Consider the following 19,766-nt stretch of genomic DNA (forward strand, 5'->3'; position numbering starts at 1 on the left):
CATCATGATCATCATTATCGTTGTTGTTAATAACGGGACAATTCCATTCTCACAATGAAGATGCGCGTAATAAATCACGCGCTGTAAGAACCGATGGTGTTCGTGCCGTACGCGCTGCGTGTAATTAACTCGCGACGTGATCCCTGCAGCCGCAAGAGGCCCTGCAATGAGGGGGTGACGTGGGCTGGTGGGGGAGTCGGGGTGCTCGCCTCTACACGCCCGACAATTCTCTCTTTGATGAACGCTATTCGCGAATCCACCACAGGATCGTGAGAGGTGGCCAAGGCTTGGATAGGCCTTCATCCAGCAGTGCATTGACCGCGGCCGGCGGTGACGATGAATGATGAGCGATGCGTTTGTGCTTTTTGAGCGTGATCGTGCTGACGTCCGGTGCCGCGTCTCGTTCCAGGTTGCCTCTTCCAAGACGGCCTCTGCAGGCGCGAAGAGGTTTGCGTGGACGGTGAGTGGCTTCCCCTCGTCCCTTACGCTGCTGGGCTAGGGGGGTCGGGGGGGGGGCGGGGTGGGGGGCGATGTTCATTGAACGCACGCAGGGGAGATCGTGTCGAGATCACGGGGGGTGGGGGGGCTGGAGGGGACTCGCGCGCTTGCCCGCACGTGGGCCCGCGTGGCCGCTCTGATCACAGCCGCTGGCTTTGGGTCGCACCCCGGGGGGTAATTTCACACTGGCCTGACCTGCAGAATTGAATAGGACCACCGACGATGCCTGCTGATTATCATTGAATGAAATTATAATGCTGCTGGAGTATTAAGCGGGTTTACATTTTCCACTGAATATTTTCGGGGTCACTTGTCGACTGGAGTCGGTTAGGGTGGTGCATGGCCCTTAGCAACAGCCATAGCGACAGGTATCGAGGATGTGGTATGCCGGATGTAGAAATATTATCTCGGTCACCAAATCCGACAGACTTGGCTGAAATTAAGTCCATGAAGAGAAATGCGAACGCAGCCGCATCCCTGTTGTTGTACATTCTGCCAAACGTGGGTTCAAGAGAACGAGTTGTGGCCAGTGCCAAAGGTAGTGAAGCACATTCGTGCACAAGCAGTGAATCACCACCATGATCACCATCTTCCATTCCTGATGGTGATTATTATCTTAACAACCTTCTTCATTTCAATCTAGATTAGAAGTTTTTGTGACTGCAGGGATCCATAATCTTTCGTTCTTTCGGTAATGTCACGTAGGTAGAAAATAAAATAAATTAAATCACGACATTTCGGGCGCAACACAAGCGTCCGTCAGTAAGTAATTACATTTGAACAATCTCATATCGTCATTCGACACGTCACGTGCTTTCATCAGCAGCAAGCGGTCATTTCCGTTTCGACTTTCGTGGAGCTGCGGTCTGAGCAGCGAGCCTCGGTTCGAAGGTCGGGGCCAGAGGTCGACCGCGCCCCCCCCCCTCGCTCTCTCTCTCTTCACGACGGATAGAACAGAGCCGGCGTTCACTTTGCGAAACATCTCTCCCGTTCGATAGACCTCCGCGCTTCCATAAGAGCGTGGAAGTTTCCACCGCTCTCTCCAGGGTCACCGCGAAGGGGACGAGGCTGCGACGAGCCCCCCCCCACCCCCCCGCTTGCCCCGTCGATGCGCCTCGAGCCCCCGGATGAGTCACGGTGCAGCTGAGTGGATTTCCCTGCCTTTATCGGGATGACGATCCCCGCCGTGGCAAGCGATGAATCCAATTGCCGCCGGCGCCGACGTCATCGTCGTACGTGGACTCGTGGGCAGCGCCGATAGCCACCGGAGTCTCGGTGGTAGCCACCGGAGTCTCGGTGGTAGTCACCGGAGTCTCGGTGGTAGCCACCGGAGTCCGGCGATACGTGGCGATTGTTTTTTGCCTCCGGGTGTTGTTTGGTTGATGTTTGGTTGTTGACAGTCATCATAGCGGGCTGTCTCGGTTCCTCTGCAGCTGATGCAGGACGCATCGGCGCTTTAAGGCTGCTGGCGAATCGTCGTTTAAAGCTCAGCGAGGGCTTAACATGATTTGTGGCGAATGGTTTGTTGCACGTGCATTTTCTTGTTTGTTTGATTTGTTTTGAACGATAAAACCCAAAGTGACTCTATTGCTTCTGGGTTGTTTCCCAGTATCGAGGCAGTGAATGTTGGCATCTGGTCGCATTTAACTCGTCTGGCCAAAGCAATTTAGCTTTTTTTGACTTTTAGGTCATCAAACAAGCTCAAAACCAAATTAATACAGCATTCATTTTCTTTCTGAAAGTTTTGGCTTTGTGGAAAACCGCACAGCCACCGTTAACTCAGGGCAACTGATATTTGAAGTGCACACGCGCACAGCGACACTGTAAGACAAAGATCCCCCGTATAGCCTTAACAGATGTTTTGACAATGCTGTTTGCGAGCACCTATGAAGGCCGGTACAGCACAAGAGGGGGTGGAAATCCAACACCACGCCCAGTGCTGATATCTTACACACCGCACCAGGTACTCATTTAAGCCGACTTAGGGAACGAGTTCAAATATTCGGTACTGTTGATGGTCGTGAGCGGGAATCAAACTCGGATCGTCGGGTCCGTAGCGCAGTGCGTTGAGCTCTGTACCACCGCTCCCCACGCATCGCACGAAGACAAAGACAAAGCCAAAGCCAAAGACAAAGATCCCCCATATAGCCTTAACATACTGTAAGGGCAAGTGCTGTTAGCAAGCACCTATGAAGGCCGGTAACGGTACACGAGGGGGTGGGTGGCCAGCACCACGCCCGACCGCCTTTGTCTCCCTAGTGGCGATGTTTACACACCGCACCAGGTACTCATTTGAGGCTGAGTCAACCTAGGGGAGGCCCGGGACCGGTTAAGATAATCGTCACTGGTGTTGGCCGTGAGCGGGAATCGAACCCGTGTCGCCGGGTTCATAGCGCAGCGCGCTAAACGCTACACTACCGCTCCCCACACACACCCCCACACACACCACCACACACACACACACACCTCGCGCGATGAATTACGCGACGCACGAGGAAGTTCCGCTCGTCGGCTCTCGCTTCCGCAGCATCCGTGCCTCTCTCCGGGTGCCTCATCCGGCAAGCGCGTGGCTGAGTGTCCGTATCCCGGTGTGAACCAGGAGGCGGTTGAGTGGGTGGCTGGAGCGGGGGGGCTGGGGGAGGAGGAGGAACTAGTGGGAGTGAGAAGATTGCGAGAGGCTTCGGAAGGCTCGGGGGCAGGAGGAAAGGGTGGGGGGGTAATTTGCAATTCCTCCGAAGAGCAGCAGCTGAGATTGTTGGCTGTCCGTACACAGCATGTGTATACTAAGTCAGCGGTGGAGGTGCATGAGCCGGGGGGTGGCGGTGGGGGAGGTGAGAGGGTGGGGGAATCTGTCGCCCGCAGTGACATTTACGGAATCCACTTGGAGGATTCGATTGCAATATGGGATTGGTAAGCGGATTATGCGAGGAGTGGTGTATTAGATTGCTCGTTATGGAAGGGTGTTCTCCGCAATTAAAATAATCCAATTTTGAAATGGAAGCCAATATTGAGTTTTTATTTCGTTGCGTTTTATTTTTATTTATAGAAGCGAGTTTCTGCACTGCACTACAATACGCAGCCTTTATTCATCGTCTCCCATTCACAAGCAGACGTGTGAATGTGTCTTGTTGTTACTGTTATTATTATTCTTGATATTCCAGATTTTCTTCCAGATATTGACTGGAAGTAAAACAAAAACTACTCTTTGTTTCCGGTACAACTAATGCATATTTATGTATAGTCCTTTGCTGTGTAAATCGAGGTGTGTGTGCATACTTCATGACGTGGGTCAGTGTAGGTTGGTGAAGGTCAGGGGCGGTGTGACCCACAGCCAGTTCAGCACTCGCCACCGATGTTCGTCGTGGCTGTGAATTCACTCTGAGTTCACCGGGTTCATAGCACAAAGCACGACACCACCTTCCACCCCACGCACCGCAACACCAACTATTAATAGACTTCATGAAATAGTAAAATAACAACGAAGAACATATTCCATTCGCACGGACAGAAAGGCCATAAACAACATGATATACTCTACGGGCCAAATGCACATCTTGAACGAAAAAGATCACAGCACAACGGTGGAGGGGGAGGATTGCCCCTGGGGCTGCGGGACTGAGATGGGCGCCGCGGTGTGCGCGGCTTTTGACCCGGCGCTACGGAGGCAAGGGTTGGTGGAGCACGTAGAGATTCGGGAAAAAAACCCCCACAGATCATGCGCTGCGAGGTGGTCAGGTTATGGCAGCGCGGAAACTGTGGTATTGAAACTGCCCGGCAGAGATGTTTAAATGTTATCCCCTCGAATGCTCGGGGTTTTCTCCGGGCACTTTATTTGCCATCCCACAAGAAACAAACCACGGATTGCCCAAACATCCCAACGCAGGACCATCATGAAGGAAATGATTGACACGAGGTGAGGCTTTTCTGGCAATTCAAATAATGGGATGGGTTTATTAAGCTGCACCCCCCCCCCCCCCGCACGCCCGCCTGTGTCCACCCAGCGAAACACACCAGCGTGTCGATTGGCAGGTCGCGTGCACTGGGGTCAAGTGTGGGTCATGTACTTCCACCTCTTACAAGACACCGGGTGGGCATTGAAGAGTAGGCCAAGTACCCTCTGGACGTTCCCTCTAGTGAAGGGCCCTCTGCCAGCAGTGGCGTGAGAAAGAAGTTGCAGGGTTGAACCTGTAGCTCTCACCTCGGTGTGATCCGTCCCATCGTTGGGAATGATGGAGACTGGGGCGTTTACACGAAACATTGGATACAATGGGAAAATTCACCAGCAATTAATCGGGCCCTCGATCTCCAACTCCGAGTAATAAAAGTAGTAAGATTGGTAATAAATCCTTTGCGTCAGATGACAGCCCTCATACCTCACGCGTGCTTTAGTTGCGAGGCAAGGGTGCAGCCCCGCGCCCACGTACTCACATCACTGCGAGCTGAAGTACCTCCACGAGAGCTCCCACGAGAGGGTAATTCGGCCTACTCTTCCATCCTGGCCACATGTCTTGAAAGAGGTGGGGAGCGAGTTCCCACATTTGACTCCACCGCCACACGCGATGGAGCCATTTTACAGAGTCGGCTCGAAGGAGGCGGCGTGCGTGTTGGGATCTTTCAGCGTCGTTTCTGCTGCCGCGCCGGGAGGTCGAGCTGAACCGGCGACTCTGGACCCCCACGCCCAGTGTGCTGCTGAACGTGACCCCCACGGCAGCGCCCCCCCCCCCCCCCGTTGTTCAGGGGTGTCACGTGGTGTTCTCCCACTCGTGTGGAATTGTCCCTCTGCCATGGAGGAAGGACGCACGAACGCGTGAGAGATGCGCGACTTGGTGTTGGTTCCCTGCTGAAGTCGGGGGCAGCAAGCCCCGTGGCTCGTGCAGCCCTCTCGATGGGGCTGCTCAGCGGCGTGAGGGCCACTCGGGATCGCTGTCAGTCGGCGAGTTGTGTTGATGCTCGAGCGGCATCGCTCTGGGTACTCCGCGTGAGCAGACACGATTACGACTTGGGTTGCGTACATAGCAAGACAAAGCCCCCCGTGTAGGCCACACGTGTTGTTGGGGCAAGTGCTGCTCGCGAGCACTTATGAAGGCCGACACGAGGGGTGGCTGGATGGCAGCACGTTCGGTCGCCTTTGTTCCCCCTGGTGGTGATGTCGGCATGAATGTTAAACTTCTCTCGCAGCCAACCGTGCTAATCGGTGCGGGGAAGAGAAAACCTAAACACACACAAAAAGTCACGACGAAAAGAGTTTAAAAGTGCATACAATGTTTACACCTTGCACCAGGGACTCATTTAAGGCTGAGTCGACCTAGGGGCGGCCCAGAACCGGTTCAGGCATTCATCACCGACGTTGACCGTGAGCAGGAATCGAATTGGGGTCGCTGGGTTCGCCACGCTGTGCGCGAACCACGACGCAGGACGATCGCTCCCCGCCGAATGGAACCCCCATGAGTATGGACCCCCATGATTCTTGCACGCGATTTAATGTATGAGGAGCGGTCGTGTCGCGGTTTGCGCGGACTGCGATCTTCATTGATAAATCGATGCGTCGTTACATCCTATGACATTTGTGACGATGTGTGACGGGGGGGGGGGGGGGTTTAGATATGTGACGTCACATCAAAATGCGCAACTTTAAATAAATATAGAATTGTTTTAACAACACTAATTGTTATAACAACACTCCTACAACATCAGAGTGCAGCGCCACATTAAATACGCACTTCAGTGACAATAGTTTAAAGCGATTTTTAAGCATGTTTTATTTTCAAAATTGAAATATGTTTTTTGGGGGGGGGGGCAGAGCTTTGTGACGTCATATTGGAGGGGGTCTGACTTTTTGCGACGCCGTGTGACGAGGGGGGGGGTCAAAAATCGTCCAAAATCGCGTGACGTCATTTATGGACGGCCCCATACCATCAGATTTTGAACGCTCGTCATCTGTCCGTACATCCACCATACAAACAACGCGTAGCCTCACAGACCGTTGGGGGACAGTGCTGCTCGTGAGCACCGATTCAGGCGAGAATGAGATTCAGTGGTGACCACTACACCTGGAATACTTTGATTCCCTACGTATGATGCTCACACAGTGCATCAGATACTCGTTGAAGGATTGAGTTGACCTTGGGGAGGCCCAGGACCGGTTCAGATACTGTACAATATTCACTACGAATTTCATCCGTGGACGGGAATTGAACTCAGGTCGCTGGACTCGTAATGCATTTTCATCCACGTGTATTATGCTCCCATATGTGTGTGTGTATACACACACTCTCTCTCTCTCACATACATGAATAACATGCATTAGGCATACATGTCCACACACACACGCAGATACATGCAGACACACACAGAGCCCATGTATCAATGACACAGGGAAGCGAGGGAAGAGGGGCGAGGGATGGAGAGCGCCTCTAAGTGCCTTTTACTGCAGCCTCTCGGTCCTGCCGCCTGCATCTGCGAGTGTGCTGTTGCTATGGGAACAATGGGCCTGGCAACCGGTGACATCAGCAAGCGGCGTTGCTATGGCGCCAAGTGGAGCAGGTAGTGAGGATGATGTGTGTGTGTGTGGCGGTCTGGGCACACGGTGTTCCACGCTGATTGCCCAAGGCTTTCCCCACGCAGGGAGGGGTGGTATTGGGGGCACAGCTGCATTGTAATGACGATTAATCTCGATTATGATGATGCTTTTCGGTGCGTGTACGGCTTTGAAGCGACTGAATTGGACCACGTATCCCAGTGCCGCTGCTGCTGTTGTTGATGAAGAGACAATTCAACGCGTTTATTATTTAGCAAAGTGTCCGTAGGGGACCGTATCTCCCAATGCTGTTTATGATGATGATACGATTACATGCATTCATGACTTGTCAAGTAACTGAATGGGAACATATTTATTGTGATTGAGTTTAGCCAGGAAAGTTTTCACTGGATCGCATAACTCTTTTGTCAGGAAGGTCCAACCACGTATGCAGTGATTTTTTTTCTTTCAAATTTGGGCCATGATCCTGGCAGATGATGTCCTGCTCTTGAAAATGAATCCGTGAGATTTTTATGGCAGAGGGCGGCGTAGTATTGTCGTGGTTAATACCACGGCAGTATTAATCAGGTCGGCCACTACATTCTATCGGTGGTCCTCTGCACCAGCGGCGATCGTGCTACCGCTAAGGAGGGGCATGTGACCGCCATGCACGGCCGGTGATGGTGGTAGTGATGAAAGGGACACGAGTGATGAAAAGGACACGACTTGAAAAGCATGTAAAGCGTCTGAATACGACGTTATCGCCAGACCATGCTACTATTAATGATGATGATAATGGTTATACCGTAATAGAATACAATGTGTATTTATACACCATCTAAATGTGACTGCATCTCTCAAGATGCTGTCCATAAAATGGGGGCAAAGTTATTGTATGAAGAGAGGCAGTTTAGTCACAGACAGAGGGCACACAAGTAAGGTCATGGGCCTGGACTCGAACCAGGGTACGGGACAGTGTTTGGTCACGGAGACCAATCCATTGCCTCGCTTACGGCTTCATTAATTGATTTTAAAAAACCATTACGAATTGTAATCGACCACTTTTTGTGTGGTCGTTAACTGCTGCCCCCCCCACCCCCGGCGGTGGGAAACCCCTACAAGCCACGTCGATCGTGACTCGCCAAGCCCCGCTGATCACCTCCCGTCCAGCGGCACACATGGGAACAGAGGAGACGACTTCTTATCCACCAATTCGTTTTTCGCGTGTTCCAATAATTATTCGAGTAATCTAACCGTCAATCGATAGAGCAATCAACGCCTTGCATAAGCAGATAAACACACCACACGTGCTCGGACCGCTTCGCTCGGTGTCGGTGCGTCCTGACCCCCAAGAGGTCATCGGGCGAGGCAGCGCATTCGTGGCTCACATTGTGCCCGCTTGCCAAGCCACTCTGGAAATAACGTTCGGAGCCGAATGTCTCCGAGCGAAAATAAGGCGCGCGCATGTTTACTGCAGCGGGGATGTAGTTTCGGGACGGGGCCTAATGAGCTGGTTACACGGATCACCGGGACAGGTGGCCGCTCGCTCGTTGGTTCAGAACTTGGTGTTCGGGTTGTTGACGTCTTTACACATCGGCCTCCGCCAGCTGTTTTTTTGGTTTTGTTTTGAAATTAGACAGGCCACAGTGTGCGTAATACAGAGTTGGAGGCTGCACTTGACACTATGGGGCCCTGATAGCAATTGCATTCAAAAACATTCCTGATGCCTAGTTTTTAAATTGGCATATGACGTCACCTATTAGTGGCTATTGAGTAAAAGACTAACCTTTAATTAATGAAAAATGAATTTGTAAAAAAAACTAATTTGTATTAAAAGTAACATTATTATTAAATGTGTCTGGCACATTGCATTATCGATCATTTGTGGTATGTGATTGGAGCGAGGCCCATTAGTGACTGCACAAAAACACACATCCCGACCTTTGATGTTCACATGACGCGGCACATTCCTGGTCTGAGCTTTAGCGACGAACAAATGCACACTCCGAGCAGGGCATATGCAAGGTGTTCCCCAAATCTGGCTAAAGAGGCCTTGTGAAGTGGACTCAGAAGTAGTTCTGTGACGTAAAATTCCGGGGCCATGCTCTGACACAGGGTGATGGGTGCACTGCTATCTGTAGAATGGCATTATTGTTATTTTGTTTCGTGTCATGATGTGTCGATAGCACAATTGAAACATTAATAGAGGGAAATAAAGCAACAAAGATATCTTGAAACATATTTAACAATGAAAACGGCTGCTCATCTACCCCTGCAGTCGGTGGAGAACAGAAGCCCCGGGTCTCTGTGGATTTATATATGTCACACGGGGTGGTTTGCTGAGGATTCATGTTTGAACCACACATACACATCTCAGAATAATGCAGCAGCAGCAGCAGCGGTGTTTTAATGGCAAAGTCAAATACCCTGAATTTCAATCCCCCTTGTGTTTTATAATTTACATTATACATTATTTACTTTTTTATATATACCCTTGTCTTTGTGAAGACATTTATCGTCATATTTTAAGACAAGAGTTGCAATGGTGTCCTTTTGGAGAATGCACGTTTGCTCCAGAGCCCGTTCTTTATCATCGGGAACGAACAAACAGTGAGCCAGCGCCGCTCGACTCCCAGTTGGAAACCCACGCGTTCAACATCCCGGTGAGCGATCAAATCGGCTCGTCACGGCTGATTCTAGTTTGATCATCATTTGCGGGCCACTTTGCCGAACGGCCGCCTTCATTGTGCTGTTGAGAGACTGGCCTGCATTTAAAATAATAAGGCAGCCCGTGGCACATCTTGAAATACATTTAACATGGGCCTTTCATTTTCAGAAAATCTACAGAAAAATGTAATACTTCAGTTCAGCTGCTGAAGAAGCTTCGAATTGAACGGCTCATTCTTATTCGTAACGGCTTTCATTTGTCGCGTACAGTGCATATATGTTGAACTTCTTTCGCACCGTGCGTAGCCAACCGTGCTCATTGGAGATGCGGGGTAAGGGGTGCTTTGAGTGCTGTGTTGGGTGCTGCCCATGGGGTTCGTGGAGCACGTTGATCTCCGGCTTCGAGACAGAGTCGCCGAGCATCCACAATCGCTAACGCACGGGGAGTAGGGGGGGGGGGAAGTACCACCTGTTCTGGTTTCCCAAGGATCGTCCTCTGGTCGGGGAAGCCATCCTGTAAAATCTGCGAATATTCCTGGGACATTTAAAAGCCCCATTTTTTGTTGTCAGTTGCGCTAATAATAGACCGGTCAAGACAATCTATTTAGATGCAGTTCTCATTAGGCCCCACGGTGTAATCAAGTGCAGTCTCCAACTCTTATTGTCCACTCGGTCTCTCCGGCCATTCAATGCATGTGATATGAAGAAGGGCCGTTGCCTGAAACGTCACCTATTATGTTTTCTTTTTAAGTCAGTGTTATTTGCAAATGTCTGAAGTTTTTTGTTATGATACTATGGTTGGACTATCCATGCCAAAGCAATGTGGAATGTCTACGACTGGGCTTCTAAGGGAGATGCACACAGCCCCACACGTTTATGATCATGGAAACGCGTGACCTTGACTTTGACTCATACGACCTCGTTCATTCATTGGTCATTAAAGCGGCTGCCACTCATTCCCTCCAAGGTCTTTAAAAATGATTCTATTCTGCGTTCCACTTTGTTAACCTCGAACCTTAGGCTTAATAAAATTCAATACAGTCAATGAAAAATAAATAACTGCAAAGGTCACTTAATTCCAATGTAACATAACAAGAGGTCACTTGAATACAAACCAAGGGTCCACCCGGCGGTCGTTTGAAGCCATTGGTGGAACGGAGATTGGCGTAGACGTCAGAGCGGCTCGCGCGCGTTACCCGCCAGCTTGCATTCAAGCACAGCCCCATCATGGCAAACCCCTCCCAAGGGCCAGCCTCTGCGGTAGGAGCGCAGCGTTATCACGAGCAGAGCAAGTGGCCAACCGACTTGATCAGTGAACCCGCGGAATTCAATTTAAGCAATTAACGCCCAGGAACGAGCGAGCGCGATGAGACCAGCAGGAGGAGCAGCAGCAGCAGCAGCAGGGCAGGTGGCCGATGACCCTCGCAGTGATCCCGTGCCCCCGGGCACATCACTCTGCTGCCTGCTCAGTGGCAACCTTGCGCTCTCCGAGCTTTGGACATCACTTTTCTAAATAATGATATTTGTTTTGTTTTTATTAAAAAGAGTCCAGCCCCCCCTTCCCAAAGAAAGTAGTTGGCTTTCCTCCCTTGCCCCAGCCCCCCAAGAATGTTAGCTTACCGCTTATGGAATTGAGTGGCGTACAACCCGTTGACGCGCGATGCAGATTTTCAGCTGTTTAAAAACATCTCAGTCATGGCTCAAGGAAAATGGGTCCCACTATGTGGAAAGTCATAGTTCATAGTTCCATTTATTTGGTATAGCCCTGTGAGCCATTCGGCTCTTGAATCGGGTGGAACCGCAACAAACAAAAAACAAAAACATGAACAAGAAAGCATCTTAAAGTGATTATGTGACTGTGCAAACAGAAAATCCAGGAAAAAAAACCCATCAAAATATTCCTGAAATAGCACCGTACACCAACGCTGTGTGCAAAAATCCCAGTGGAATGCAAGTCAAACAACAACAACCACAATACAACTAAGATTAAGGCCATCAGTCTAACTCCGTACTACAATAAACAAAAACATGGCCATACAAAAAAAACGTTTTCGAAATCACCAAAGTTAAAGCCATAAATGCATTGTAACAGTGATCATAGGGACTGTGACCGAATTTTTAATAATAAACTATATAAATAACATGTAACACCAAACCCTAGAGCCATATTTTAGGCCACTGAATAGCAGTGGCAGCTAGGGGAAAGTCAACGGTGCCTCTCCCATGGAAAGACTCATCCCAGTCGTGGGAATGTAGAATTTTCAATACGGTCTCGGGATTCTAAATGAAGCTGCCCCACACAGCATTCGAGTCCACTAAGCCTGCTTTATAAAACGAATCGGTAATGTGCCTGGGTGTTTTGGGTGAGACACGTGGCAAGCATCGCTGAGATCCTGGGTTTGAATCCAGGTTTGAGCCTCACTTTAATAAACTAGGCTCTCATGTTCAGTGAGTTGATGGTCTCAATCTATCTTAATCACGAATTAGTGCTTTAACAAACGCATTGAATTATGTTTTTAACTAAAATTGACAAAATTACAGCTCTGAAATAATGATATTTTCAATCCCACTGCCATGAAATATGTTGCACAGCACGTACACATTGCAGGCTGCAAAAGTGGATACAAGTTTTCTCAGCAGTATTTCTCTGATGTCTGCATCAGCGGGCCATCCTTTAACACATTCATCAATAACACTGTGGCCTTAAAAAGGAAATATATATATACGATGGGCAATGGCCCTTCTTCACTGCGTGTTTCTTATAAAAAAAGCACAATTTCCAGGAATGTAACCGATCATTATTTTAAGGTCACAGTGTTATTGATGAGTTGTGAGGTTTGTGTGTTGTTATTTGTGCGCCACTGCCAATGGTGCATCACCAAGCGAAGCGTTCTTTTAGCAAGGGACGAGATCCACTGCTGGTCTGTGAGAGTTCCGCATGGACACGTCTTCGTCCCTCACTACAATGTTGATGGCACAATTGGAATACAATATATCGTTTAGATAGCCTCAAGACAGCAGGGCCAGATTTTTTTACGAAATGTACCGACCCATCATCCATGGAATTGAGGGCAAGACTCCTTTGACTTGTTGAAGGTGCATTGTGGCCTGCTGCCTTGGCGTTTATATTGGGTGCTGTGTGGGGGAGTGTGTGTGTGTGAGAAAGAGGTGAGTGTGTTTGTGATAAAGAAGTGAGAGTGTTTGTGAGAAAGAGGTGAGAGTGTTTGTGAGAAAGAGGTGAGCGTGTGTGTGAGAAAGAGGTGAATGTGTGTGAGAAAGAGGTGAATGTGTGTGAGAAAGAGGTGAGTGTGTGTGAGAAAGAAGTGAATGTGTGTGGGAGAAAGAGGCGTGTGTGAGAAAGAGGTGAATGTGTGTGTGTGAAAGAGGTGAATGTGTGTGAGAAAGAGGTGAATGTGTGTGAGAGAGAGGTGAGAGTGTGTGAGAAAGAGGCGTGTGTGAGAAAGAGGTGAGTGTGTGTGAGAAAGAAGTGAATGTGTGTGGGAGAAAGAGGTGAATGTGTTTATGATGGGGTGGTGTATGGGTGAGACAAAGGCAGCTTGGGAGGGGGTGGTGGCGCCTTGGTTGGCGTGCTACGCTGCGAACCCGGCGTCACGAGTTCGATTCCCAGTCGCGACCAATTACAGTGGCGAATATTTGACCCGGTTCCTGGGCCTTCCCGAGCTCGAGGCAGCCTCAGTGTGTGCACGCTGGAACTCGAGGTCCAGTCAGCCTCAGTGTGTGCACGCTGGCACTCGAGGTCCAGTCAGCCTCGGTGTCTGCACGCTGACACTCGAGTTCGAGTCAGCCTCAGTGTGTGCACGCTGACACTCGAGTTCGAGTCAGCCTCAGTGTCTGCACGCTGGAACTCGAGGTCGAGTCAGCCTCAGTGTCTGCATGCTGGCACTCGAGTTCGAATCAGCCTCCGTGTGCACGCTGGAACTCGAGCTAGAGTCAGCCTCAGTGTGTGCACGCTGGAACTCGAGGTCGAGTCAGCCTCAGTGTCTGCACGCTGGCACTCGAGGTCGAGTCAGCCTCGGTGTGTACACGCTGGCACTTGAGGTCGAGTCAGCCTCAGTGTGTGCACGCTGGAACTCGATGCGGCAGACAAAGGCGGCCGGGCGTGGTGCTTGGCCACCCCCTCGTGTGCCGGCTAACAGCACTTGCCCCAGCAGTCCGTAGTAGGCAATACGGGGGGAGAGGGATCTTTGTGTGTGTGACTGTGTCTCTGTGTGTGACTGTGTGTCTCTGTATGTGACTGTGTGTCTCTGTGTGTGACTGTCTCTGTGTGTGACTGTGTGTCTCTGTGTGTGACTGTGTCTCTGTGTGTGACTGTATCTGTGTGTGACTGTGTGACTGTGTCTGTGTGTGACTGTCTCTGTGTGTGACTGTCTCTGTGTGACTGTGTCTGTGTGTGACTGTGTGTCTCTGTGTGTGACTGTGTGTCTCTGTGTGACTGTATCTGTGTGTGACTGTGTGTCTCTGTGTGACTGTATCTGTGTGTGACTGTGTCTGTGTGTGACTGTGTGTCTCTGTGTGTGACTGTGTCTCTGTGTGACTGTATCTGTGTGTGACTGTGTCTGTGTGTGACTGTGTGTCTCTGTGTGTGACTGTATCTGTGTGTGAATGTGTGTCTCTGTGTGTGACTGTGTCTGTGTGTGACTGTATCTGTGTGTGACTGTGTGTCTCTGTGTGTGACTGTCTCTGTGTGACTGTATCTGTGTGTGACTGTGTGTCTCTGTGTGACTGTATCTGTGTGTGACTGTGTCTGTGTGTGACTGTGTGTCTCTGTGTGTGACTGTGTGTCTCTGTGTGACTGTATCTGTCTGTGTGTCTCTGTGTGACTGTGTGTCTCTGTGTGTGACTGTATCTGTGTGTGACTGTATGTCTCTGTGTGTGACTGTGTGTCTCTGTGTGTGACTGTCTCTGTGTGTGACTGTGTGTCTCTGTGTGACTGTGTGTCTCTGTGTGTGACTGTGTGTCTCTCTGTGTGTGACTGTCTCTGTGTGTGACTGTGTGTCTCTGTGTGTGACTGTGTGTCTCTGTGTGTGACTGTCTCTGTGTGTGACTGTGTGTCTCTGTGTGTGACTGTGTGTCTCTGTGTGTGACTGTGTGTCTCTGTGTGTGACTGTATCTGTGTGTGACTGTGTGTCTCTGTGTGTGACTGTATCTGTGTGTGACTGTCTCTGTGTGTGACTGTCTCTGTGTGTGACTGTGTCTCTCTGTGTGTGACTGTGTGTAACTGTGTCTCTGTGTGTGACTGTGTCTCTCTGTGTGACTGTGTGTCTCTCTGTGTGACTCTCTGTGTGTGACTGTGTCTCTCTGTGGGTGACTGTGTGTCTCTGTGGGTGACTGTCTCTGTGTGTGACTGTGTCTCTGTGTGTGACTTGTGTCTCTGTGTGTGACTGTGTGTCTCTCTGTGTGACTGTGTGTCTCTCTGTGTGTGACTGTGTCTCTCTGTCTCCTAGTGCGGTGGAGGGTGCGTGCGTGTGTCGCTGTTAGGCGATGTGGGAGTAATCGAGGTGAAATGGGGAGCAGGTAGGCGTTTGTGCTCAGATTGTGTCGGCTCTGATGCTGATAAACCGACATGGTTATTTATTTCCGGCTGAATAGGGCGCGTGTCCCGCACTAACCTTAGCCTCATCCCTCAAATATGTCCAAAATAAATCCTCATAAATTTTAAATCTGCTCATACATTTCCATCTCGCAGCCGGATTGCGATAAGTGTGGCTGGCATGACCCAATTACGTGCAATGATCAAACACGGTTTTGTTGTGTTGCTTGTTGTTGTAACAACATCGCAGACACGGACGTTCGCCTCAACGCGTCTCTCTCGTACTGCAACTCTATTTCCCTCGACTCTTTGTTGCCACGTTTCGCCAGCTGGGCGGCCCGGTGTGTGGAACGTTTGGCTGTCGTGCGCCCATACTCGTCCGAACGAGATCGCGTGACAATGGTGTCCCGAAACACGGAAATTGCTGTCGCCCAAGAGGACAAAAAAAAGCCAGCCTCGCCACAGTCAGACGAATCGCTACCAAATCGCTCTGCCTCCCTCCCTCCCCCTACACGCGAGGTCACGCGACCGCATTAGCCAATGACTCGCCCGTTGCCGTGGTGACAAACAGCTCCATCCGCGTGCTGCCATGGCAACGGTCGTGCCATTGGCTCCAGGCAAGGAGGAGGAGGCGGGGCTGTAATTTGAAATTGTTGACATTCTTAATTACAAAAGGGGGCAGTGGTGCCTGAGCGGTGGCGCGTTCACACACAGCTCCGTAGACTCGCAGAGACCGATAGACCACTCACACAGAGACCCACAGACTCACAAAGACACCCACAGACTCACAAAGAGACCCACAGACTCACAAAGAGACCCACAGACTCACACAGGGACCCACAGACTCACACAGAGACCCACAGACTCACACAGAGACCCACAGACTCACACAGAGACCCACAGACTCACACAGGGACCCACAGACTCACACAGAGACACACAGACTCACACAGAGACCTACAGACTCACACGGAGACCCACAGACTCATAAAGAGATCCACATACTCACACAGAGACCCACAGACTCACACGGAGACCCACAGACTCACACGGAGACCCACAGACTCATAAAGAGACCCACATACTCACACAGAGACCCACAGACTCACAAATAGACCACAGACTCACAAAGAGACCCATAGACTCACACAGGGACCCACAGACTCACAAAGAGACCCACAGACTCACACAGGGACCCACATACTCATAAAGAGACCCACATACTCACACAGAGACCCACAGACTCACAAATAGACCCACATACTCACACGGAGACCCACAGACTCACACAGGGACCCACAGACTCACAAAGAGACCCACAGACTCACACAGGGACCCACATACTCACAAAGAGACCCACAGCCTCACACAGAGACACACAGACTCACACAGGGACCCACAGACTCACACAGACCCATAAACTCACACAGAGACCCACAGACCCACAGTGACCCACAGACTCACACAGAGACCCACATACTCACACAGAGACCCACAGACTCACACAGAGAACCATAGACTCACACAGGGACCCACAGACTCACGCAGACCCATAGACTCACACAGAGACCCACAGACTCACACAGAGACCCACAGACTCACACAGAGACCCACAGACTCACACAGAGACACACAGACTCACACAGGGACCCACAGACTCACACAGACCCATAAACTCACACAGAGACCCACAGACCCACAGTGACCCACAGACTCACACAGAGACCCACATACTCACACAGAGACCCACAGACTCACACAGACTCACACAGAGAACCATAGACTCACACAGGGACCCACAGACTCACACAGGGACCCACAGACTCACACAGAGACCCACAGACTCACACAGAGACCCACAGACTCACACAGAGACCCACAGACTCACACAGGGACCCACAGACTCACACAGAGACACACAGACTCACACAGAGACCTACAGACTCACACGGAGACCCACAGACTCATAAAGAGATCCACATACTCACACAGAGACCCACAGACTCACACGGAGACCCACAGACTCACACGGAGACCCACAGACTCATAAAGAGACCCACATACTCACACAGAGACCCACAGACTCACAAATAGACCACAGACTCACAAAGAGACCCATAGACTCACACAGGGACCCACAGACTCACAAAGAGACCCACAGACTCACACAGGGACCCACATACTCATAAAGAGACCCACATACTCACACAGAGACCCACAGACTCACAAATAGACCCACATACTCACACGGAGACCCACAGACTCACACAGGGACCCACAGACTCACAAAGAGACCCACAGACTCACACAGGGACCCACATACTCACAAAGAGACCCACAGCCTCACACAGAGACACACAGACTCACACAGGGACCCACAGACTCACACAGACCCATAAACTCACACAGAGACCCACAGACCCACAGTGACCCACAGACTCACACAGAGACCCACATACTCACACAGAGACCCACAGACTCACACAGACTCACACAGAGAACCATAGACTCACACAGGGACCCACAGACTCACGCAGACCCATAGACTCACACAGAGACCCACAGACTCACACAGAGACCCACAGACTCACACAGAGACCCACAGACTCACACAGAGACCCACAGACTCACACAGAGACACACAGACTCACACAGGGACCCACAGACTCACACAGACCCATAAACTCACACAGAGACCCACAGACCCACAGTGACCCACAGACTCACACAGAGACCCACATACTCACACAGAGACCCACAGACTCACACAGACTCACACAGAGAACCATAGACTCACACAGGGACCCACAGACTCACACAGACCCATAGACTCACACAGAGACCCACAGACTCACACAGAGACCCACAGACTCACACAGAGACCCACAGACTCACACAGAGACCCACAGACTCACACAGACCCACAGGCTCACACAGGGACCCACAGACTCACACAGACCCATAGACTCACACAGAGACCCACAGACTCAAACAGAGAACCATAGATAAAATGTGTTCCACCGTTTCGCTGTGGTGCGCCACAGACAGTTGCCTGATTATTTTAATTTTAGTTCGTGTACAAAGTGATTGTACCTGCCGTGGTCATTTCCATTTCACATACAGGATAGCCCCAATGCTTGGGGCGCCTGTGTTTGGTGGGATACCATTTATCTTTCTGATAGCTGGCTGCTGAGATCCACGAATGTAGGAAAAGCTCGCGTGGCGTGCCGCCTGTGCACGTGATGGGGGGGCTCAGCACCATCAGCCGCGGGGCGGTGCGCGCACAGCACCCCCAGGGATCTGGCTCGCCAGGCGACAGAAATCTCTCTCTTTGTCTTTGCTCGGCGGCGATGGCCGCTGCCACGGTGGCTGCTCCCACCACCAAACGCTCCGCAGGGGAGAAGCCGCTCTTTTGTCCAGACGTCCAACACGCGTGTCCCTCTTTAGCGATGCGACTCCCAGGGGAAGGCGATGCCCACGCACGGGACTTGATTTTCGACCCACTGCTGGTGGCACGAGGGCCTCGTCCACGCCCGCAGGTGTCCTGGGGAGTTGTTTGGTCCAAACTTCGCCGCGTCGGTCAATGCAGATAGGTGAAGACGGAGAGCGTAACAACGTAGGAGCTTGGTACGGTACAACACTGCACTCTGCCTCTCACTTGCAGCCTCCGACGCCTGCACTGAGAGGCCTCGACTCCGCTGGGCCACGGAGATAGCACGAGATCTGGCGCATTTTGAGTGATTTGTTAAGAAGCTAGAAGGTAATAAAACGGTGATGTATTTGTTGCAGCAACACATGAGTTTAAATCCTGGCAATGGGCTACTCAACTCACTCGTCATCACCACCACCATCAGTGCCATCGCTGCTCCAGGAATGAATAAGTGTTGGCGGTGTGGTTCACTACACGCCTGGCCACCTTTATCTCCCCGGTGCTGATGTTTACACACCGCACCAGATACTCGTTTACCGCTGAGCCCCCAGGACAGGTTTCGATATCTTTTGCCACAGATGTTATCCACACACACACAGCAAGAGGAAAGACAAAGATAACCCCTATAACGTTCACACAGACTGGTGGGGCTCGTGCTGCTGGCAATAACCTATTAAGGCCAGTTTGGTGTGGCTAGCACCACGCCCGGCACGCAGTGCCAAGGAACTTGGAGGAGGGTCTTGCCAAGTTTGTTGCGAGTCGTTGGGTGACAATTCGCGAGTGACATTTTAACATTTGTCAATTTCTGACTGGGGTGTCGCCACACAACAACCCTTCTTAGAATTGCATCGTGGGGTATTTAACGTCCACTCTCAATGCCCGCAGTATTAACCAGGGCGGCCTACCCGATGTGACCCTTGAACCTGCGCAACGAACGGCGAGCAAGCGCTACGACTGGACCCTACCCACTGCCCCCTCTAGAGATCGGAGGAGCAGTAGAGGAGAGAGGAGGGGTGGCTCTGTTACCTGGGATGAGCCCAGGGGATGCAGCTCGGGCGGCTACAACAGCGGCCGTCACCGTAATTGCCGAGTTCGTGTGAAGG

The 19,766-nt window shown here is 51.1% G+C and overlaps 1 protein-coding gene across 1 annotated transcript in view; it reads left to right on the forward strand.

The window, feature by feature from the left end:
* The window catches only part of LOC116937333 (receptor-type tyrosine-protein phosphatase N2-like), a 228,638-nt gene that overhangs the window by 19,423 nt on the left and 189,449 nt on the right, over positions 1-19,766 (forward strand). The window contains exon 2 of the mRNA XM_032944399.2: positions 410-460. Within this exon, the coding sequence (XP_032800290.2) occupies positions 410-460 (51 nt within the window). The remainder of the gene's footprint in view (positions 1-409; positions 461-19,766) is intronic.

Source organism: Petromyzon marinus, chromosome 4 (genome assembly GCF_048934315.1).
Source record: "Petromyzon marinus isolate PM22_M1 ecotype Great Lakes invasive population chromosome 4, UKy_Petmar_22M1.pri1.0, whole genome shotgun sequence".
Lineage (NCBI taxonomy): Eukaryota > Metazoa > Chordata > Hyperoartia > Petromyzontiformes > Petromyzontidae > Petromyzon > Petromyzon marinus.